Source organism: Lissotriton helveticus, chromosome 2_1 (assembly GCF_964261635.1).
Source record: "Lissotriton helveticus chromosome 2_1, aLisHel1.1, whole genome shotgun sequence".
Classification (NCBI taxonomy): domain Eukaryota; kingdom Metazoa; phylum Chordata; class Amphibia; order Caudata; family Salamandridae; genus Lissotriton; species Lissotriton helveticus.
Window position 1 is genome coordinate 1996690629 of NC_136059.1, and position 24179 is coordinate 1996714807.

Below are 24179 nucleotides of genomic sequence, written 5' to 3' on the forward strand. Positions count from 1 at the left end.
TGTTTCAACCAAAGAACGCCACAGACTTAATCCAGTGACAATATTTCGCCTAGGCAATTCCTGTATAGCTCCTTGTCAGTGGTCTGCCAGATACTTAACAAAACCAGTAAAGGTTTTTAAAGTGACTAGGTGCGTAATTCTTTTTAAATCCGAACCTAAAAAGAAATTAGTTAATAGTTGGGTACTAGCTGGCAAGTTTAACAGCAATCTTCTAAATGTATTTTCCTCTGTGGCAAGGGCCCTATAGATAAAGTGATTACCATAATTTGGCCCCATAAAGAGCAGCACCCTGAGCCTTAGCTCTATGTACCTGCAGAATCGGGGTCACAGACCAACAGTGGGACACTTTATACATTCTTAAGACCGCCACAGCTAAATGATCAAGCTGCTCATTTTAATCTGTAATCCCCATACAAAAGAGTCAGACATTTTTATAAACAAGTAGACAAAACTAGTAACTCGTTCTAGTACGTCACCCCAGTGTAGACCTACCCTAATTGCGTCTAGGTGGCTTAAAAGCCATGTATTTTGTTTTTGTGGTATTTATATCTATACATCTCTGTTTGCAGATTTCTAAAAAACAACTGGATCCCATTGGAGCTTTCTATATTAAAAGGGTGTAATCAGCAAACAAAAGGGTAGGGATCTTGGTGCCATTTATTATTAGGGAACCATTATTACAGTCCAGGTTATCGATCTCATCAATGATATCTAAGGAAAAAACTTTAGGCACAAGCACACAGCCTTGGCGAAGTCCTCTTTTAATCTGTTTACATTCAGTCATCTCCCCCTTAGCTATCTAATGTACATGAGTAGAAGTGTCTTTAAATGTAACCTTAACAAAATTGTCACTTATTAGTCTGGGACTCTCAAACTTCTGAGTGTTTTCCCCAAGCAGTCTTTATGGACCAGGTCAAATTCAGCCTAATATCAACAAAGGCCACCAGGTATAGGTGCCACAAACCGCCAATGAATTAAAGCTGATCTACACTGCTGAGCTTGACATGAAACCCTGCTTGGAGGGAGGACAAGATCTGTTTCTCCTGCATCCATTCTTGTAAGTTGTCAAGCATCTGACTAGCAAAAATCTTGTGCAGGTTATTTATTAAGCTAATCAGTTTGTTTTTGGATGGATTATCCCTATTCCCCTTCTTGTTCTTGTATATGGGATAATTTTGGCCCTCTGCCAGGTGCCGAGGGCTGTTAGCACCATATAAAATGGCATTTGATATTAGATTGAAATACAGAGGCCAGATAGTAGGTTGTGCCCTAAAAAATCGCCAGGGATTGTATTGGGCCCATTGATCTTCCAACCCTTCAGGGTTTCAATTGATTTGGGACTACAAAATCATGAGAACGATGCCAGATCAGAATTGCTTTTATCATGACTATCTGTACATTCTGTCCAATCTGAACGCAAGTTGCAATTTTATATCTGGTTAGGGAGGGAATAAAGATCAGAGAAGGACTCGATTCAAACAAGGTGTATGTAGTGTGCCAAACTAGTGTTTGTACGTAGGCTCATGTGCGTCACAATATGCCAGAAATATTGAAATATTGTTTCTTTTGCCAATTTGTTTCCTCACAGTTACTCTTATCAGTTTGCAGTGCACATGTGTACAATCTTCTAGCCACTTGAGTATAGTCCTATTTTTGTGAGACTTTTTTTAGCGCAGAGATGAGGTTCCTTTTGGTAAACCTACATTATCTAATGTACCGTGTTGTAGTTTTGGTGTTTGAGAACTAGGATCACGTTCTGTATAAAAGGGATCCCTCAAGACTTTAAACGGGTAGTTATGGACTTCGAGAACAGGAATCTCGGTTGCATTTATGCACTATAGGGACTGGCCAGAGATAGCTTGATTGCTTGGCCATTTAACAGGCCTGCACTTGTTTGTCATCATTGGTACAGGGACATTTGTGTTGTTAAATTGTTCCAGATGTACCAGCAGGATGCCTTTTAATTTTAGAACCAAGCATCATGATGGCTATCTTGATGGGAACATTTTACCACATCATCAGGAACTAGCCACAATTTAAGGTCCAGAATGATGTAATCAATCATACTTTTACAAGTGCCCCTTTTAGAGGTACACTTCCCCCCTTCTGTCTGATTTCCTCTGCCAACTGCAGTAACACAGGCCATAATTAATGATTTTTGGAGGCTAGCTGTAGGGTTGCTAGTGGGCAACTCTTTATTGGTTTTGTCTCCAAACTTGGGATTTGTCCAGGCCTCACCGTCCGCCTCCATAAGGGAGCACATGCATTCCAAGGGCTCAGATGTCGCATTCAAATCACCAGCAATGAAAAGTAGGAATTTATTAAAAGTCGATTCAATGTGCTTCTCCACACTGCATAATGTAACAGAATCCTTGTTTCTGGGTGTCGAACGAATATACACATTATATAATCTTGCTGAGAACTCCTCTGGAAAGTCTATTTCTATCGCTAGAATATTTAGGGAGTCTGTATCCAACCTCCTTATTTTTCACCCCATGGAACTGTGAACCGGGGTTGGGAAAATCCTAGATGGGTGATTCCCCCCTCGGTGGTATTGCCTCAATGCTAAAAATAGAGCATTCCTTTCTGCATACTGGCACTGTCGCCCATGTTTCATGGAACAGGCATACATTGTGTTTATCAATGAAAGTCCACCATTCAAGATCAGACTGCTTAGGAGTAATACCCAAAATATTCCATGACATCTGATTTAGTAAGGGATTTGTAGGTTGACCTGTTCCAAAGGTATCATCCTTAACTAGTTGATTCTTGTCACGCATGCTAGTGCACCCTTGGCTTTTTCTATGACAGGGAGTGTATAGAAACCCACCTCTTCTATATCCGTTATAATGGGCAAAGTCAATGTTTTTACAGGATTAAGGGGGAGACACAGTTTGATTGGAGAAATAGTAGGCAGTCAATCAATGTGAGCGAACTCTGAACCTGAGGAATTAATATTTGGCATAAGATCTATTTTCTAACTGACTGACCAATGTTTAGTGCTTGCATTATGTGATTACCCATTCTCTGTGAGCAATCCACAGCTCTCCCCCTCTATATTTTATACAGGAAATACAACTAAGCCTTAGGGAGAGTGAAAGATCGACTACGATCTTCTCTCATGCTCACTAGTAAATAGCATCATGGCATCTAACAATGTGGTGAATGAGTGTTCGACTATCCTGGATAAAACAATCTAGATATAAATTGTAAGATACAATAGCAATGTTCACCTTCTACAGAAAAGTCATAACAGAGCAACAAGAAGACCATTCACAATCTAGCAGTCTAGACAAATTAGAGATGAAAGGGCGTGGCCGAAACCAGCCTCTTCCTGTCAATGATGTGTCAATACAGGCTCGCCCTTGGCATGGACTCCGCCTGAATGGGCACCGAGCTGCGGTAGTAGTTGAGGCGCTATACAGTGCAGAGCAAGAGAGAGGACCACCTCCTCCACCCCTGGTTTTCTGGTGCAAAACAGTATGGGGTTTGGATTCCCCTGGCGTTCTCCTTGGTACAATGTTATATTCTGTTCTTTCAAGATACTTGCCATGTTGCATCATGCTGTGTGGCGGCTATCTTGAAAGTATAGCAAATAGATTTTCAAGATGGCTTGTTGCCACTGTTGACGTTGCCCATGCCGGCACATTTTAATAGCACTCAATATTGGCTAAGTCACTAACAGCGACCAAAAAGCTTGTTTCTTAAATGGGCTTAGCGTTCAGATATGGTGACAAACAATTTACCAATTTAATGCTGAATACACAAGGAACAGGATGCACTTACCATGCCCTATCAGGTGTACGCCTAATTGGCCCAACTTCTATTCTTAACATGACAGAGATTTAAAAAGATGTCTCTTTTTCAGCTGCCTTTCGCACAGTACGTTTGCTAATTTATTGGCACCCCTGTTTTTTCAGGGCCCATGGTCCAAAGATACAGTAATACTGCCTATTATAATTTCACTATCATGCACAGAGATTTACTTTGACCCTTCTTTTGGGAAAGGGGACTACCTTTTGACGCTTCTGGCCAAGGTACTAACCCGTTCTAATCCATCATGTGTTCTCTATGGGCTTTTTACACACCGACACCCACAGGATATACTACGGGGTTGACTACTCTTCTCTTTAACTACACCCACAGGATATACTACGAGGTTGACTACTCTTCTCTTTAACTTAATCAAGGGGTATTGAAAACAGAACATGTGGTTCGATATAACAAAGCATCTCTCCAGGTATATTTTACAGATATATCCACTTACCTCCTTATTATTAAATGTCCATTTCAGTTTTCTTAGTGCTGTGGTCCAAAGTATCCTTAATGGCAGTGTGATTTTGATTGTGGGTACTGTTTTCTCTCTTTTATTGATAATTGTAGTTTATTCTCCCATCCAAAAGTGGGAGGGACTCGCTGTGTATTTTTCATTTACTTTTTAAATAAATTCGCTCAGGAATTCATGGGTTGCAGTTTCCACCATTTCAGGCTCACAGCTCTGTTTGGGTCTCTTTCTATGGCCTTGCATTTCACTCTGGGAATATTAATCACGTTTTTGTTAACAAATAATCAATTGAGTAAGAAAACGAAAGATGCGGTACTGTACTGTATACTGATCCACGTTCTATGTTTTGTACAAAGCTTGCTAAAAGGGGTGGCACGTGCCGGCTGCGGATGTGTTTTGCAACTATGCAGTGTCAGTAAGGTCAATATCAAGACAACCGAACAACAAGAAAAGACAACCCGGCGGTGAAAGAAGACTTACGTGAAATGAGTACAAATCAACACCCCCATTACTGTGAGCTGTACACCAATTTATTCTTGCAGGTAGTAAGGAACAGGACTCTTTTTGAGCCAGTTTGATGCCATGGAAACCACTATCAAAGTATATGTAGACGGAAATGTAGTCAACTGTATAGTATTGTTGTGTAGTTCCTAAAAACCTATATAGGATCTGCACGTTTAGACAACATAGACTGTGGGATTGGTGTCCAGACTGATTCCAGACACCCCCACTGGGTATGTTCGCCTGTATACCAGCTAGCTCACAGTGCCACTGTAATCTCCTCTTACCAAGGAGAGAATAGTTCTTGGCAACTGTCTAACATGACAACTCAGTCCCATCAGGGATTGTGGAAAAAGGGGAGGTGAGCACAGTACATCTAGGTGGTACCACGGAGAGCGCACCTTGACGAAGGTTTAACTACAGGGGCTTTCCTTTACTCCCCCTCCCAAGAGGCACATAGGGTAAAGACTATGGGATACTAAAGACCCCTAGACAAAGGTCACCTCAACGCAGGTTTTTTCTAACCACAGTGTTGGTAAGAGTGGAGCCCTTCATATATTCTATTATCTAGGTCCTGATGAATGCCATGTACCACTGTCGACACTAGGCAGAAACATGTCGACCCAATTCTACACGGCAAGAGGTTAATAACTTTCCCCATTTCGCCGTTCACTTGTTTTTATACACCATACAGCCACCTATTTTCATTAAAAATTAAATGAGGTAACTATAATGGCTTTTAATTTCACTCACTCACTCTGGGCCCCCAATTAATTAGAAGTGCATCCCTGTCTTCAGGTGTATGCTCGCCCTCTATCAAACCAAGTTTTTAGAGGGCGAGGACTGGCCAATGATGAAGCATGACACCAGGTGGTGTGTGAGGCCAGTCCTAAACTTTTTGTGAGATGTCCACACTCACATACACATAACACTTCTGAGCACTTTTTAGGTCATTCTCATAGGAGAGGCTCCATTTGTGTATAACATCGTGGACAAAAGTACAATACTTTTCGTTCAGTCACTCGTGCTCACTTCGTCTCGCAGAGAAAACACAGAATAACCGGTGGGGCCGTTTTCAATAAGCATTTTATTGAAACAGCGTCATTCTAGTGTAAAATAGATGTGCGGAAACAACCATAAGGCCCAAACCGGTATAAATGATTGTAAGCACCAATAGGGTAAACGGATGGTAGATTTCTACCATAGTGCTAAATGAATGAATACAGGCAGGTATAAAAATGCATGACAATAATAATGCATACTCCTACAATGCAATCCCAACTAGATGCACCTAAATGTACCTAGCATGTATGTAGGTGTAGAGCCAAGAATCCCCTTTATGCTGAAGCCAACCCCATTACCTGAAGTGAGAGACGGTTGGGACCCTGTCTTGGTCTCGAGATGGACATCACATGAGTGATGTCAGACCACTGCATGCTGGAGGGTCTACGTGTAGGAACCTCAGCGTTTCGCGTCAGTGTGTCAGCATGGAAGTCTTTCTCCTCTGCCTGCCTTGGCAAAGATATGGTGTATTTATACCTAAAAGCTATCCTCAGGGGACTCTACCTTGCTGTGTCATGTCGGACGAGGATGACGGAAGGGATGACCTTTATACATAGTTATTATGCAGAAGATGGTAATCCTGCTGTGGTCCTGAGTATAGTACGGTAAATGTAGGTGAAGGGTTAGGAGACTACTCAGGCCTATATTCGGGTACCCTATGAAACAACAGTATGTAAATCTTTTCGTTTGTTCAAAAAATTACTTAAACTCTAAGTATGTTAATTAGATTCATCAGAAGGCTGGAACGATGGTGCACGGTAGTTTCTGACCGGACTGGCAGTAGTTTTCCATGTCACTACCAGCATTGATTTACTGCTTGTGTTTCTCTTTCAGAATCTCGGTTATGCTCCTGATTTTGTGCACACTGCAATGGCTCCTTTTATAAAGGATATTCACAAAAAAGGTATGGCAACATCTGGTGTTCTTCTTGTCTAAAAGTGTTATTATGTCTGGATTGTAACAATTCTATAAACAACTCCCAAAATAAGCATTGGCAATGCCAATAGTTCTGGCTTCAAAGAATTGTTGTATGGTATTGTAAAGCATTACAAGTAAATAGCATTGGATGTGATATGTATTTGTTGGGAAGAAAAGAACTGTTTAATAAGAATGGTGTAGGTTAAAAGGTCAGGTGACCATTGCACCGTCGAGCCAGATGTAAAATTCCATCTAGGTTAATTACTGCCCTCTTCCCATCTTTGCTACTACCAGAGAAAAACAAGCATTTGCAATGCAATCAGTCTAGCATTTGCGAAAGTTAGAGCTGTTAGCGTTGTGAATGACAGTGTTTTTAGTTATGTTGTCCAATGTTACCTTTCTTTCTCAAATTAAGACATTTAATATTTCAAACAGTACCCCACATAATGCATTTGGTATTGTTTGTGACTACATACAATCTCAAGGTTTCAGCTCACCTGACGGCACATTCCCACATTGCAGTTGTCCAAGGGATGCTTTTCCAGTGTAATGGTCTCCTACGAGAATCCAGGCTACAATTTTTACAGAGTGAAGCCAGGAGGAGTTTTAGAAGCACAATGTTTATTCTAATAAGCTTTTTGATGCGTCGGACGGCATGGGGACGTCCGATCTGCGCACATGTCGGATTCGGCAACACCACAGAGGAATGTCCGCGGCGGCGAAGCGGTTAAAGTAAGCGGGAGGAAGAAGGAAGGCAACAGTTTACAACATCTGAAAGCATTTTTAATGGCTTTGTAATGGTAAATGCTGCTTCATATAAGAAAGGCCTTCTGGCTGACAAAACTGACACGTAGACAGTTGACCGAGCTACAAAGGAAATATTGGGAACTACACATAGCCAATAACCTTTAAAGTAGACGTTTTTTTTATAAAAGTCCATTAAATTCTTGTTTACCACTTATAAAGTCCTATCTTAACTGGTATTTAACTCCCCTGCCTCCTCGTCAGAAATTTTAGGTACGATCTGCAGTGTGTTGAATACAAATTCCATTAGCACCCTTTAAGAAAATCCCACGTAGCCCTTTGGTGCTTTAAAGGATACCCGGGATTCTGTCAGTATTTTCTGGTGGTAAGCGCTTAGAACAATAGTATTGCTACTCAACATTTATAAAGAGCACACCACAAAAGGAATTGCTTCAAGCCTCTAAAATAATATGCATAGTCCTAGGAGCCGGAATTCTCTCGGAGCTCAAGTAAGCGTTTCACATGCCTTCGATGCCAGTGTGCCATTCCATGTCCAATCTGATCTGCATGGGGAGCCACAAGATCTATTAGGTATGTGTGCATTAGCTTCATTACTACACTGAATAAACACAAAAATGAGGACGCAGCACACATAAGATGCAAACAAAATATAATGTGCTTTACACCGCAGTACCTTGCAGCACATTACATGAACTACATATACTGGAAAAGCTTCAGCGCAGAAAGTGGCTCACTCACAGTGTGTTCCCATTAAAAAGAGTGGTTCAGCAACACAGCCTGACCTCTAACTGATTTTTGCACAGCTGTTTCAGGCAGGGTAAAATCAACGCAGGTGCTATATCCCAGGCATATTCGGGTAGGGCATTTTAGGAGTGCAAGAGAATTCCTAAGCCTGTGTTCCACGTGAGGCGCACAACAAGCGGAGATTTTTAGCAGATAAAAGAAAATGAGACCATGTTTTCATTTAAGATAACTTAAACTATGATGCAGTGGCGTAACCATAGCCCAGCAGCCCCTGAGCTCCGGGGGGGTTCCCTATGGCACTGTGCCAGGGAGAACACCTGACTGGGTCCATGCTCGTTGCAGTTAAGCGACTGCTATGATGATATATTTAGATGGAAATAGGTCATCAAACTTAGACTTTTTTTCAGCCCCCACCCCAATGCCCTGTTTTAGTGGCCGCGGGGTCTCAGTATAATGCATGGTGCCTTTACCTGTGGCACTTTGTGGTTGGCCACAGTCCTCCCCTAAGTCTATAATCCTGGTATAGTGAGACTTGTTTTTCTACTTTGGTGTTGGCTCAGATCGTCCCGGCCAAACTCCTGCAGTAATCATGTGACAGCGTGTAGTGCATCATTTATTCTGTTAATTTATGGGGTTGACAGACTAGCCCTGCTTTTCTCTCTACCTCTTGAACGGGAAAAAAGAGATGTTGCAGCAGGTTGAGACACAGAAATGAACAATCCTGTACATTTTGTATACTGTACATATTCACTGTATTGTAAATAACAGGAATCTCTCAGATCTGCATTTATAAATATTCATTTATTAGTCATTCACAGTGCACAGTATGCATAGCACACTCTTTGCTTAACCCAGTTACTTTCAGACATTGCTTGTTCTGCTGGCACATGGACCAAAGGCTTTACACTCCTGTAACATCTCACTTGTTCACAAGGGGTTAAATACTTTACTTTTGTCCCTGGCAGGGTAATGTCATTACAGCAGAGCAGCACACTTGAGTGACCATTCTCTGTTGGGCGGTTTCCTAGATCCAATAGGTGCCGTTTGTCAGATTCCTTTGTTCGCGCAGTATGTTTATTTATAGCCTGCTCATCTATTCGTACCCACAGTGTGAGTAAAAATAATATTTTTTAATCCCTGCTTTGGAATTCAGGCAGCCTGTAGGAGAATGAGGATGAGCCTTGCCAATGTGGCTTGTGTTTCGTGCATTCTCTCCTAGAAGGGAGTTGTGTGACAGCTCTCTCAAAGGAATGTATGACATTATAACGCATACTAATACCACACGTGCCATTACAATGCGGGTATTACTACGCCAATGCCATTACCACAAAGCCACCCTAAACCCTAAAATTACCCTTCCCACCCCAAAACCCAAACCCACCCTAAACCCTAAAAATACCATAAATATTGGGGGGGTTTTCACTGAAAAAACCAAAGGTTACAGGGACCTTATAGTTACGGTGATATTTTACTCATACAAAACTAGAAAAAATTCAGCAGTTATTGTTAGCTGAGGTAACTATAACTTGCGCCCCGCAATGCACTACTTATGACCTCATATATTACATCACTCTTGACATGATCAGTGACATCACTGATGACATCTCAAATAACATCACTGATGACATCATCCGGTGACTGAGAGTTTCTAACAAGTTTGAGTGTTAAATATATATACAGCACGGTATATTGATGAATTAGTAGTGTAGGGTGTATGAGTTCCTGTATGGATGATTTAGTGGGTGCGTGACTGAATGTACAAGTGAGTGACTATGCATATTTCAGTGAATGTAGTGGTGACTGACTAATTTGTGTTAATGTCTATCAGTCTGTCAGTTGGTGTGTTAGTGGCTGCATGTGTTGGTGAATAGATACATGAGTGAGTGTATGGGTTATTGATTCGTTTTCCGACTACCTGTATGGGTATATGGGTGAAAGGGTTTGTGACTCTGAATGGATGAGTGAGTCGGTAAATCACTGTCTGTATGGGTTTGTGAGTGCATCTGAGAGGGGCTGTATGGGTGAGAGAGTGTCCATATGGCAGTGTCAGTGAGTTTTATGGATGTGTCTGTGGCATATTGGTGAGTAACTGCATATGTGAAAGGCATTATGGGTGAGTGTTGGAGTATGTAAGTGACTGTATGTGTGAGTGATTGTGAGAGTGGCTGTATGGGTGAGTGTGTACTTGTGGCAGTGACTGTATAGGGGAGTAAGTATATGTTAATATGTGTAAGAATAAGTGAGTCTGCTGTGTGTAGCGGTATCGGTAAGTGACTGTGTGATTGACTCTATGGGTGAGTGAGTAGGTGTGTGAGTTGCTGTTTGAGTTTCTGACCGTGTGTGAGTGGCTGTATGGGGGATGAGTGGATGTGTCAGTGGCTATATTAGTGAGTGAGTGGATGTATGAGTTGCTATATAGGTGAGAGTGGATGTGTGTGCACCGCCCGCCACAATGTTAGAAATGAGTGATTCCCCCGCCACAGTGGCGGGCGCAACCTAATGCTAACGTCAGGACCCCTGCCCTTAAGGCGGCCGGTCCCATTTTCCGCAAGGGTGGCGGGCGCCGCTATTCCGCCCGGTCGCCTTGCGGCCGGGGCGGAAAAGGATTAATATGGTGGCGACGTCTAATAGACACCGCCAGCCATATTACGATGGGCCAATTCAGATGCCGTTCCGCCACGGAAAGGCATGCGGTCTTCACTCTGGGGGCCCCCTGCAGGCCCCCAGAGTGAAGGAGGGGTGGGGGTGAACACGGGGGGGGTACCTGTGGTACCCCCCAACATTTGCATATGCGAAGCAGCAGGCACCGCGCGGTGCCTGCCGCTTCGTGTATGCAAATGCATGCATGCATTTCTGACATTGTGGCGGGCGGTGCAGTGAGCACCGCCCGCCACAATGTTAGAAATGAAGGATGCACCCGCCACTGTGGCAGCCGCATCCTAATGCTAACGTCGGGACCCCCGCCCTTAAGGCGGGCGGTCCCGCTTTCCGCAAGGGTGGCGGGCGGGCAAAGTCCGCCCGCCATCCTAATTTCCTAGAATCTTTAGAGCTAGAGCAGGAGGACGCTCATTCTCGTATAATGTGTCTAAACTCTGGAACACCCTCCCTCTGCAGATGCGAGACAACCCCAATCTAACCAGCTTCCGGAAACAACTCAAAACCTTCCTCTTTAGCAAATAGTAACCTTTTGAGGGTACCCTCTGTTTTAGTTCAGCGCCTGGACGCCTCAGGGCAACTGTAGCGCTTTATAAATATTATTTTCATTTCATTTCATTTCATGGGGCCTTAATATTCATGATGATTTATCATACAACTTGATCATTTGTAAATCTGTTGTTCTTTCTTATAAATTAACTGACTTAGAATGTAAGCTTTTTAATTTTTTATTATCAGCAGCTTTAAAATCTATTACCTCATGTTGGAAAGACGTTTCTTTATTATCTGTTCATATTTGGTGGTCATGGGTTATTTTCACTAGAAGAGGAGCTCATTTATACTTAAATGGTATTATTCATAATTGTAATTCTTTTCATATATTCTGGAAACCTATTGACAAATATTTATCTTCTTAGAATGTATTTTCATATGTTAAGTCTTTTATTGATATTCACGCATATTTTCTATTTATTAGTAGTTCTATTCATGATTATTAATAGCATGTAAAAGGTTTTCTTCTTACTCCCTTTTTAATTTTCTGTAACATTATATTATATTGTACCTGTCAAACTTAATTGATATGGATAATCCTCATATAATTCTTTTAAAAAAACAAACTTTTTATTCGCAACTGCGCAACAAAAATATAGCATATCCCATTCACCTATTATACAGTCCAGTTATTTTCTCATTTTCTCCCCAACAAAACATGTCGGTCATTAGCAGTTACATCATGCCGTATAACATAGCTTAGCGCAAACAGGAGTATATAATAGTCTATACTCAATGTCGGTATGCTATTTTCTAGAAGCATTTACATGCATACCATTAAACAGTACAGCGTGTCATTGCCCATTTCAATAACCAACAATATAAAGGATCAAACCCCGTGTCCTTCCCTCCCCACAACTCCCACCCCTGTCCCTTACATCTCCTGGTCTTAATATTCAGAAAAGCACTCCGTAACTGTGTGATCAATCTAATTCAGTGTCTAATAAGGGTTACAGAAACTACACCTGTGCGTTTGTGGGCTCTTGTTGTCCTAGACTACACACACTGACATACCCTGTAATTTCCCTTCTGTTTACATCCCGTCTGCCTGCGATATTGTCATCACTATCTCTTCCAATGCCAGCAACATAATTTCCCAATCTTGCGCTATGGGATGCTTCCTTTGCCCTCTCTCCTCCTCCCGCCTCAGCATCACACCCTCCATCCTACCTCACCTAATCAGGTCAGACTGCCACATAGATATTCTGGGTGATCTAGGGGACTTCCACCTCAACGTTATAGCTCTAATTGCTAACAACAGGGCCAGGTCTAGGAACTTTAATTTAGCTTTTTGTTTCTTAGGTCGTTTACGATACCCCACTAAACAATATAGAGCGTTTTCGGGCACCGGCAGGGTAGTTACTGTACGCATTATCTTGCAAATCTCCACCCAGTAACTTCGCAGTCTCGAACATGCCCATAACATGTGGAGAAAACCAGCTTCGTCCTCTTTACAACGTGGGCAATCTGTGTAGTCTCTGAGGGGTGAGGTACGCCCTGTGGAGCACCTTATCCTGTATGAATTTAAATTTGACATTTATTTATTTATTTATTTGTCGGTTTATAACGCGCCGGAATCACACCCGAAGGTGTATCTCCGCGCAGTGCTGTCGGAGAGGGTGCTAGGAGAGATGGGCGCTAGTACTGAAACAGCGTGGTCTTAAGACTCTTCCTGAAAATTGAGTGGCTGGTACACTGCCTAAGGGAAAGGGGGAGGTTGTTCCACAGTCGTGGGCCCATCACAGAAAGGGCGCGTCCTCCCTGTCTGGTCTTGCTGATTCGGGGAACCTGCAGTAGCAGCTGGTTACTGGAGCGGAGGTTCCGGGTGGGGCGATGATGGACAAATTTATCAGCTAGGTAGGATGGCCCTAGATTGTGCGGACTTTTGTGCACCACGCAGCAGGTCTTAAATTCAACACGTTTCCGGATGGGCAACCAGTGGAGCAGTTTAAGCAGGGGCCGGGATGGGGTTCTGGGTGGGGCATTTGTCACCAGGCGTGCTGCGGTGTTCTGTACTACCTGGAGTTTGTTTAAAACGCCCTCATTGGCCGCTAGGAGAAGACCATTACAATAGTCCAAGCGACTCATCACGAGAGCCTGAACCAAGGTCTTCCTCGAGCTGTCGGGGAGGAGAGGGAACACCTTCCGAAGGAGACTGATGACATGAAAACAAGACCCCACCATGATGTTAGCGTGATGTACAAGTGTGAGGTCTTGGTCAAGGCGGACCCCCAGATTTTTCACCACCTGTTTAGGGGAAGGGGCCGCTCCCAAGCTGGTAGGCCACCAGTCAGGGGCCCACAAGATTTTAGCTTCCCCGAACAACATGACTTCTGACTTCCCCACGTTACATTGGAGAAAGTTGTTGGCCATCCAACTGGCGACCGCCGTCATGCCACTCGAGAAGGCTTGCCTTACCACAGAGGTGAAGGTTTTAAAGGTAAACAACAACTGAGTGTCGTCGGCGTATGATATGGGTACAAACCCGTAAGACCTCATAATACTGGCCAGAGAGGCAACATAAACATTGAACAGCGTAGGGCTGAGACAGGAGCCCTGCGGGACTCCTATAGTGATTTTGGAAGGGGTGGAACTGAAAGTACCCATATTCACCTGCTGGGTATGGTCTGTGAGGAAGCTGGTGAACCACGCCAGGGCAGATTTTTCCAAGCCAATCTCCTCTAGTCTTCTTAGAAGAATGACATGGGATATGGTGTCGAATGCTGCGGACATTCCTCGATACTCTACTATTCCTTAGTCTAGAGCGCCCTCCAGCGCAAGTCGTGGTAACGACTTGCGTTGTAAAAGACACGTCGTAATGGCACCGCGGTGTTTTGACCGCGTTGTGAAGGATGTTTACCGTTGATATCTCCAAGTGAATGTCTTATGCAGCCTAATACTTTCTTAATTTGAAAATCTACATGGGGAACACAAAACCTTTTTCACCATATAGTGCTTTTTCAAATATTAAATAGATGTCGCTAACGGTTACTGAATAAAAAGAGAAATAAATCAAAATTGTCTCTAATGTGCCATTGATGGTTATTTTTTAAGTTGAGTCTACCAGGCAACAAGTTCTCTAGTTGCAAAATACTTTTACCAACTTACCGAAATCTTTGAAGGCTTAAAGACCACCCATTGCTTATCATTGCTTAGCTTTATTGTCAATCTCATTTGCTTGCTTTTTATTTTATGGCTGGCTTACCTTGCATGGCTTGTGTGTGTCCCTCCCCTGGAGAATGGCCTTTGCACTTTTGTTCTTCCACTGCTCACTTTTAGGGAACTACTTTTTTAATTTTGCTTAAGCACTACATGAGAGAGCTTGCATTTTCCAGCTGCCTCTCTTGTGTGCTTCTTTCACCCCTCCATGTGTTCTCTCTTGTCCATCTGTGTTTCTCCTCCTCTGCGCAGTTCTATCATTTCTTTTTGCTTCAGCACTCCACACGTTCATGTATTTTGCAGCTTTCTCCCTTGTGTTCTTCTCTCCACTCCTGCTCCGTGCAGCTCTCTCTTGTCCATATACTTCCCTCTTGTGGGCTGCTCTATTGTTCATGTGCTTCTGTCTCTCGTCAGTGTGCTTCTCTCCACCCACCCAGTCCACCCCTGTGCATGCATGTGAACTTATGGATGCACATCTTTGAATTTTTGTCAACTTTGTCAAAAATAATTCGAAGCTAGCCACCTGCAAGCACAAGAATGTGCACACACGGGTGGCCATCTTGAAATGTTTTTTAATGCACTTTATTGAAAGGCAAGATGCTCTGCCATCTGTGTTGCTCATGCACGGGTGACCAGCTTGGAATGGTTTCAAAATCCATTTAAGGAAGGGCTCTGTTAACAGTACCCATGAGGGATACAATGCACATCAAGCGGCAGATAGGGCCCCTTTGAGTGGTTGTAAAGTTCATTTAAGTGTGGGCTCTTCTAGCAGTGCTCACATGGAACATGATGCATGTCAAGTTGCAGTGAGAGCAGGGTAGCAGTATCTGGAAGATGTTGGGCATCTTAAGATTAAATAAAGTGAAATGAAAGTGTAGAAAATGGGGAAATCATGGTTTTTCCCAAAAGGATACATTGATCCACTGGTCTCTGGCACTGAAATGGCTACCTTTGTAGGAGACGTGCATATCTCACATAGGCAAAATGCCATCACTCGCAGTGAGTATATGTATGATTTTTTACAGATGCTTTGTAAACAAAATAGCTGCTGGTTACAAGCAGTCCTAATCAGCACTGTCAACGTTAGTAGATCTTGTTTTGGCTTGTGGCCCTTTGGTTTTGTCAATGCTTGTTTTTTTTGTTGTGGTTTTGTAAAACCTTTGTTGTTGTGGAAGCTTCTGATTCACTGACTATATTTAACAAAAAAATTGGCTAACCGCAAAAACATGTTCTTGGTCTCAAAGAACGCTGAAAGAATAAATAAAGTTTTCCTAAATATAACAAAGGTTTAACCTTATCATAGAGTAGAGTGGTGTAGAGTACAGTAGTGGAGTGGAGTAGAGTAGTGTCTTGTAGAGTATAGTAAAGTGTTGTGGAGTGGTGTAGAGGGAGTTCTGTAGAGTGTCATGGTGTCGTACAGTGGTGTACAGTAAAGTAGAGTGTGGACACTGGCGTTGACATGAGTAGATCGTTGTACAGTGTAGGGCCATACAGTAGAGTATAGTGTGTAATGTAATTGTAATTGTAATTGTAAATTGTAATTGTATGTAAGTGTGGGAGAGTGGAGGGGCGTAGACTGTTGAGTGGAGTACAGTGTTATTGAGCGGCGTACAGTGGAGTGGAGCTGGATACACTGGAATAGCATAGCGTAGAGTAATGTCGTATAGAGTGGAATATAGTGAGTGCCATAGAATGGAATATCGTAAAGTGGACTGGGGTGGAGTGGATTTATGTACAGTGGAATAGCGCGGAGTGGCGTACAGTGAAGTAGCATATAGTGCAGTAGAGTAGACTGGAGTGGCCTACAGGGGAGCGGTATACTTTGGAGTGGCATACCGTGGAAGAGTGTGCCATAGATTAGAGTACACTAAAATAGCTGGGACTGGCGTAGAGTTGACTGGCGTAGAGTTGACTGGCGTAGAGTTGACTGGCGTAGAGTTGACTGGCGTAGAGTTGACTGGCGTAGAGTTGACTGGCGTAGAGTTGTGTGGCATAGAGTTGGGTGGCGTAACGTGGGACAGTGGAGTGGTGTGCTATGGAATGGGGTAGAGTGGAGTAGTATAGTATCAAACAGCGTAGAGTGGAGTGGTATACAGTGGTATAGCTTTAAGTGTAACAGCGTTGAGTGTAGGAGCATAGAGTATAATATCATAGAGTAGAGTGGGGTTTTGTGGATTTTCATGGGGGAGAGGAGAGGCGTGGAGTGAAGCAGATCAGAGTGGCTTAGAGTGGAGTGGCTTAGAATGGAGTGGAGTGGCATGGAGTGCTGTAAAGTGAAGGTGGAGTGGAGTGGTGTAAAGTGGTGTAGAGCATGATGGACTGGAGCGGTGTAGGGTATAGTGTTGTACAGGGGAATGGCATAGTGTGGAATAGCGTACAGTAGAGTGGCATATAGTCAAGTGGCCTCTAGTGGAGTGTCGTAGAGTGAAGTGAGGTACAATGTAGTGGCGTAGAGTTGAATAGCATAGATTGGAATTGCATGTAGTGGAATTGCTTAGAGTGGAATAGTGTGAACTAGAGTGGCGTGGAATGCCATAGAGTGGAATAAGGTACATTGTAGTGGCATACAGTGGAATAGCGTTGAGTGGCGTGAAATGCTGTAGAGTGTATTACCGTAGAGTGGAGCAGGGTAGACTATGTAGTAGGGTACAGTGTAAAAGCATAGAGTGGAGTGGCATACAGTGGAGTTGTGTACAGTGGAGTGGTGTAAAGTGGAATAACATTGAATGTAGTGGTGTACAGTGGAGTGACATGGAGTGGAGGGCCATACAGTGAAATGAGGGGAGGGGGACACGTGGCCCTTCCTCCAAGAGCCTCTTCGGGCATGGAGATTCCATCCCCCGGGGCCAATATTTTTTTTATGAGGGGGCCATATGTCCCCCTCCCCGATCTGATATCAGGCCTGGGGATGCCATCTCCTGTGGTCTGATACTCTGCAGTGTCCTGGAGAGCCTGTCCCTGGTCCACTGTGGTACCATGCCATATGGTGCAGGCTGGGTAGCCGCAGGGTCCACAGAGACCCTGGGCACCACTTCGAGCCCCAACATGTCCTTGATTGTGCGTGCTCCAGGTGTGCATGGTGGAACCGATCTAAACATTGAAAAGTGGCTGCTCCCTCCAGGGGAGTCAGCTGGGGGTACTGAAGGTCCTCCTGCAACCACTAACAAAAATATTGCTGTGGATGCCCGAGTGGGCTACAGGGCACCCACTTAAGAAAAGAAATGCCAGCTCCCGCTGGGACCCATGAAGGCTGCCCTGGGGCTTGACCCGCTGTCACCTACCAAACTTAAAAATGTAGGTGTCTGGGGTTGGCACCAGGACATCCACAAAAAGCTAATTTATTATTCACTGCTCCGGCCACATAATGCAGTTGCTGTTGGTGCCCCTAGAAGAAGCATGGACACCACTAAACATTTTTTTTAATGTTATGGCGGGGGCTGCAAAGATGTGGGACTCTGACTTCTGTCCTGAATAAAAAAGTAAAAATAACACAAAAGGTAAGATATGGATACCCTGCCCCCCTTTTCCTGGGGGGTGGGGGAGAATGATACTCTTGGATCCCCAACCCCCTGGGGCCCAAAAAAGTTTTTTTTAATCAGCCCCGCGGATCCCAGGCTTTATAGGAAGTGGCATCCATAGTACCCCCTCCATGAGCCTTTTTGAGGCCTTGTGGACCCCATCTCTCAGGGAGATAGCTTTATTATTGGAGAAAGGTGTGCACGGCCCCCTCTCTGAGCCTTCTTAAGGATCGGTGGGCCACATCACTCAGGGCTGATATACTTAATTGGCGTAGTGGGACATACGGCCACCATTCACCTGCCTCTTAGAGGCCTCAGTGAATAGGGGCCACAGGAAGTACTGTCTATGAGGAAGCCGGTCATCAGCCCTAGGGGGGGCCTTATCCCCGGGGACACTACAGTTCCTTGCCTGGGATAGTGCAAGTATTCCTTGTCTGCACACTCCCGGGCAGGGAACACAACTTTGCTCCAGCCGGACAGGAGCAGAGAAATATATTGCTCCCTCACAGACAGGAGCAAAGTGAAAGAAGCCGGCTTCTGTTGGTATCCATGAAGGGTGCTGGCTGGGTAGTTGGCTGGGCTGTTAGGGCATTGGAGGTTCCCATGCGACTCCCAATGAATTAGTAAATCATGAATGCACCAAGTGAGCACCAACTTTTAAAGAAAAGTGCCAGCCTGCAGGCACCAGGACAGGTGCTGGTGGGGAGCAAGAAGGGTGCCGCGAGGGCCTTGGTGCTCCCCACATGACTTCAAACATATGGCCAGTTGTGGGTGTCAAGGGTGGGCCCGGGGTTACCCACTTTTAAAGACAAAGACCAGCTCTCGGTATGGTTACTGGTGGGGAAATTTTATAAAGTGAGGATGCCCTAGGTGGGCACTGAGGCACCACAATTTTTTTTAAAAGTCCAAACCAAGAATAATAAATAAGCAACATGAGCCACTTATTCACTACTCCGGCAAAAAGCACCCCATTATGCTCTAAGAAGGCGCAGGGACACCACCAAACAAACTTGTGCCGTAAAGTAATTATAGCTCACTCCCCTGCCATGCAATGTTGTCATGTTATGTTGTTATTTAAATTTGTAAGGCGCACAGCTACCCTGTGTGGTTTCCCGGCGCCACCCGGGTAGGAAGGAAATAAATAGTGAGTTACTGATTAAATAGCCATGTTTTCACTCTTCTTTGGAAACTTCCAAGAACGGTTTCTTCTAGTATAGAGATAGGAAGAGAATTCCATAGGGAGGCACCCAGAAATGAAAAGGACCTGCCGCCCATCCTCATAAGTTTGATTCTGGGGTTAACACATTTGGACTGTCCAGCAGAACACGAGGATGTGTATACAGTTGGATTAAAGATTCCAAGTATTGAGGGTCTGTTCCAGCTTTAATTTTAAACATAAAGTACAAGGCATTAAATTTAACATGATTCTCCACTTTAAGCCAGTGAAGAGTGCGAAGAGAGTTGGTAGCTGACACCGTCCTTGGGACCCGACATAGCAGCCTGGCAGCTGCGTTTTACACCACCTGCAGCCTTTGTACTATAGTTCTCTTAGAGCCTAAGTATAGCACATTGCCATAGTCCAGCCTGGACGTCATCAGGGCATGGACTACAGTTCATTGAACAGAGAGGGGTATCATCCACAACATTTTTTTTAACCATTTTAAAACGGTAAAGCAGGTTGAGGCCACCATAGTGATTTGTTATTTCACTGACAGGTCGTTGTCAATGATGAAACCCAGGTTACGAACCTGATGAACTGGCAGGGGTAGGCCAGTATTGAGATCCCCAAAGATCTTGCTCTTTTCTTAGGATAATAACTTCAGTTTTGTCTCCATTTAGTCTAAGTTGTTTTCCATCCAGGATGCGATTTTCCTCAAACCAACCCGAAGAGCGCTAAATCAGATCCCCTCGATGAAGTGAGGGAAAAGATAATCTGCATGTCGTCAGTGTAGGAAAATAGGGACAACCCCGCCCCTTCGGAAATATCTGCCAGCGGGCAGGCATAAACGTTGAACAGCAGGGGACTCAGCACCAAGCCTTGGCGAACTCCATAGGGCTATCGATGGAGGTTAGAGCTTGCGGAGGTAGAAAAAACCTGAAAAGTTTGGTCAGCTAAGAAAGAACTGAGCCACTGTAAGGCTGAGCCTCCAAGGCTCAAGGAATGCAAAGCTTTCAACAGAACCGTCTGAGACACTGTGTCAAACGCGGCGCTGAGATCGAGTAAAATGAGAGCCACCATATCGCCGTGGTCCAGATGATGTCTCAACAAATGGGTAACTCCAAGTAAAGTAGATTCCGTGGAGAAACCTGCTCTGAAACCCGACTGAGAGGGGTGAAGTAAATTTTTAGACTTGACAGATGAAGTCAGCTGGAAATTAACATGTTTTTCCAGGATCTTGGAGAACGCTGGAAGCAGCAAGATGGGACGGAAATTTGATGGCATAGTTGGATCCGCATCGGGTTTCTTTAAAAGAGGGAGCACCATGGCATGCTTCCATTATGGAGGAACAAAATCTTCCTGTAAAGAAGCGTTGAGGAAGTCCATGATCAGCAAGAGCTTGGGAGCCTCAAGCTGTTTCATCACGGAAATAGGAAGAAGGTCAAAAGGGGAGCCTGAATTGATGCTAGCCAGGAATCGGTTAATAGTGCTAAGTTCCAAGAGGGACCACGCTTCCAACCTGATAGTGGATTTTATATTATCATGGATCTGAGACACCTCAGTATTGGCAGAAGTAAGGGTGGTGTTGGTAGTGTGAGGGGTGTTTAGTGAGTTAACATAGGCTAGTGCAGAATATATTTTTTCACCTTTCTCCACAAAAAAGCGAGCGAGGTTCTCACATTGCGTTCCAGTTAGAGTGCAAGGAGTGATATAATTTTTGGACCCATATAGTTCTTTAACTACCTTAAAAAGGGTTTTAAGGCAGTGCTGTGCTTGAGGAATTTTTTGAGAGACCACTCGGCACAAACTGCTTTACATAAAGTGTGATAGTCACTTAGAGCCTTTTTGTAGGCTGTCTTTGCATCTGTCCTGTAGTGTTTCCTCCACTACCTTTCCAGAGTTTTACATTTGGATTTCTCAATCTTGAGTTTCTCCGTAAACCAGGAGGCAGTCACCCGAATGTGACCTAAACATTTGTTGGAGAGAGGAAGGCAGAATCCACTGCCTGAGAGATCCAGCCTTGGATAGAACCCAGGTCAGAGGTAGCAAGCTATTTTATAGCTGGTCTGTAATCATCTAGGAGATTGTTTAGGGCTCTCACATTGAGCTTTGCCCAGTGTCGGACTTTGGGTTTAGGTTCGGAAGTGACTACCGGAGAGCCAGCTGCAACTTTCAACACAAGGGTAACCGCAAAATGATCGAACAAGCACAGGGGGAATGCATGGGGCATATAAAATCCGACAGATAAGAAAAAATTGGGTAAAGCAGGTGGTCTTCTACATAAGTGGGACCTGAAATACATAGATGAATATTCATTGCCTCAAGGTCAGCAATGGAAGCTAAACTTTTAGTGCATGTAGGATCATCTAAATGAAGATTCAGGTCACCTAAGATGGTGAAATTAGCGGCATTCAGAGCATGAGAGGTTATAAGATCGGCAAAGGACAGTGACCAAGGCCCAGCTGGGCCAGGAGGGCAATACACTAGTGTACCAGACAGAGTAAACTTAAATGTGTGTGAGAGTTTGAATAATAAGGCTTCATAGTCACTGGCAGATAAATCTTTGCAATTGCATGCAATGCAGTTTTGTGGATAATAGCAATGCCACCCCTTCTTAATTTTCTGTCCTTCCTAAAGATGAAGTAATTTGTAGGGAGTGCAGTTGCCGCATCAGGCCCTGAACTGTCATGTAACCAGGTTTCCGTTAGGAAAACGGCATCTGGTTGGTTATATTAAATAAAAGATCAAAAATGTCAGCTTTATGTCTCAGGAACGAACGACAGTTAATGCTGTAGAATGTAAAGTTGTGATGTATGGAGGTGTACCTAAGTGTGTAGTCTTCCATGCTAAAGTAATGTGATTAGAAAATCCAGGTTCGTTTTCTAGGGGTTGAGCCCTGTCCTGGTAGGCATTGTAAACTGTGCCCATAAAAGAAAACCTACAGTGCTGGCAATTAGCGGGGGCTATGTCTAAAGCAATCCTGTAGCAATTTGGAGAAGAGGGTCGGCAAATTTCTAGCAGTTGTTTGGAGGAGTGCCTTATACTAGCTGTGTTAAATTGCCCAGGGGTTGTGGCCCCTGGTCCCTACCGGGCGCAGACGGGCTTGCCTTTGGCTCCCCTATGGCACACCCGCTGCGCACGTCTGCTGCATGTCCCCTGCACGTCCGCTCTAGGGCCATCAAATAGTGGTACGAGGGGAGCCGCAACGTTAGAGCTGGACCACTAACTGAAGCAGAGCATAAGGCACGCCAAGACGGCCTTCAAGTGGGAGGAGCCCGACGCCTAAAGTGCAAGGTGCAAGGCTTTTAGAGAAAGGAGATGCCCTTCATCATGTAAGTAATGCTCCAAAAGCAACTGAGTATAACACACTCCGAACAATAGATTAAAACAGAAAAAAAAGAATTAAAAGGCAATCGCAAATTCACGTAATACAGTCTTTAGCAGATTATCAATTGAGTGAAAGAAGCCTACCATCTGTAATTTCAGATATTGCAGTCATATTATCAAATGATTTCATAAAATCAGACATGTTATGTCTGATTTAATATGGGAGGTAATTAGCAGTGCATGGTGAGGGCATGAGTTAGTTACTTGAGATGACTATAACAGATAAATTTCAATGGGTTTATTTGTTTAAAATGGTATGTTTTTGCTGACATTTAAACTAACTATAATGTCCCTTTAACCTTTGTCTTTTTAGTGTTTATGTATATAATATATATATATATATAAATATAAATATATATATATATATATATATATATATATATATATATATATATACATAGATATATTATAGATATAGATATAGATATATATATATAGATATAGATGGATATTGAGGGTGCTTCCATCCGTTGGGAGGATAAGGAAGCTAAATTAAAAGATGGTAGCTAAAAATCAAACCTGGAAAAAAATATGTTTGTACTCAAAATTTAAAAATGTATTATTTACATTTTATATCCTCATGGCCAAGAGGTTTCAAATTTGGCTAAAAAAAATGAGTTTCCCATTCATGTGATACAGCTACTTGATTCTGATGATGATTCAGATATTGGTTTTGACAACAATTTTCATGATCCAGACGATACAGTCTGGCCTAGGCTTCCAAAGAAAAGGCAAAATGTTTTTCTAAATGATGGAGGTGAATGGGGGTGAATAGTCCCATTCCTCAGTGAACAATAATGTTATCTTAGACGTCTTGGGTGAACCAATGTTTCTTGTTTTCGGCATCCCTAGACATACATCGCGACCTCAGTCTTGAGTGCTAAAGCCTCCAAGGTTATCATAACAAGGTAGCTGTTGTTTGGGCTGATCGGCTCACGTTTTAGACATAAGATACATGCATCTGCAAGCCAACGGAGATTCTGGCGCCTTTAATATTGCACTGTAGGCATGATTTCAGGCACTTGGAAGAATTCAGTTTTTACAGAGAGCTTTTGCAGATCCCGATGTGATTCACTCCTGCTGATCTTAGAGGTACGGGGCCCCCACACAAGCCTAAGAGGCCTTCTATATTTTATAAAACATAGTTACTAGTTAGGGAGGGTGATATACTAGGCGCTATAAGACCTGTTTTTACCATCTTTGTAATATGATTTCTCCTTTTGTGTTTTATGGAATTGTAACAATGCTGTTCGTATTATTTCTAATCATATGTCTGCTTATGTTAGCAAAGATACTGCATCTTAGAGCACGTCGTTAAAATAAATATTTTAACCTTTCCCGTGTCTCTTTTTTACTCCTGTTGTGGACTGGTATGAGAGTATAGGGAAAGAGTGTTCTTGCTTCCAACCATTCCCGAGTATAACCTAAGTCGCATGTTCTAGGTTTTCTAATCATTGGTTCCTTTGCTATAGGA

General features: G+C 43.5%; 1 protein-coding gene across 1 annotated transcript in view; it reads left to right on the top strand.

Annotated features, from left to right (window-relative positions):
• LOC144819000 (uncharacterized) overlaps positions 1 to 24179 on the top strand; it is a 752739-nt gene that overhangs the window by 93293 nt on the left and 635267 nt on the right. The window contains exon 3 of the mRNA XM_078676962.1: positions 6683 to 6752. Coding sequence (XP_078533088.1) covers positions 6683 to 6752 — 70 coding nt within the window. The remainder of the gene's footprint in view (positions 1 to 6682; positions 6753 to 24179) is intronic.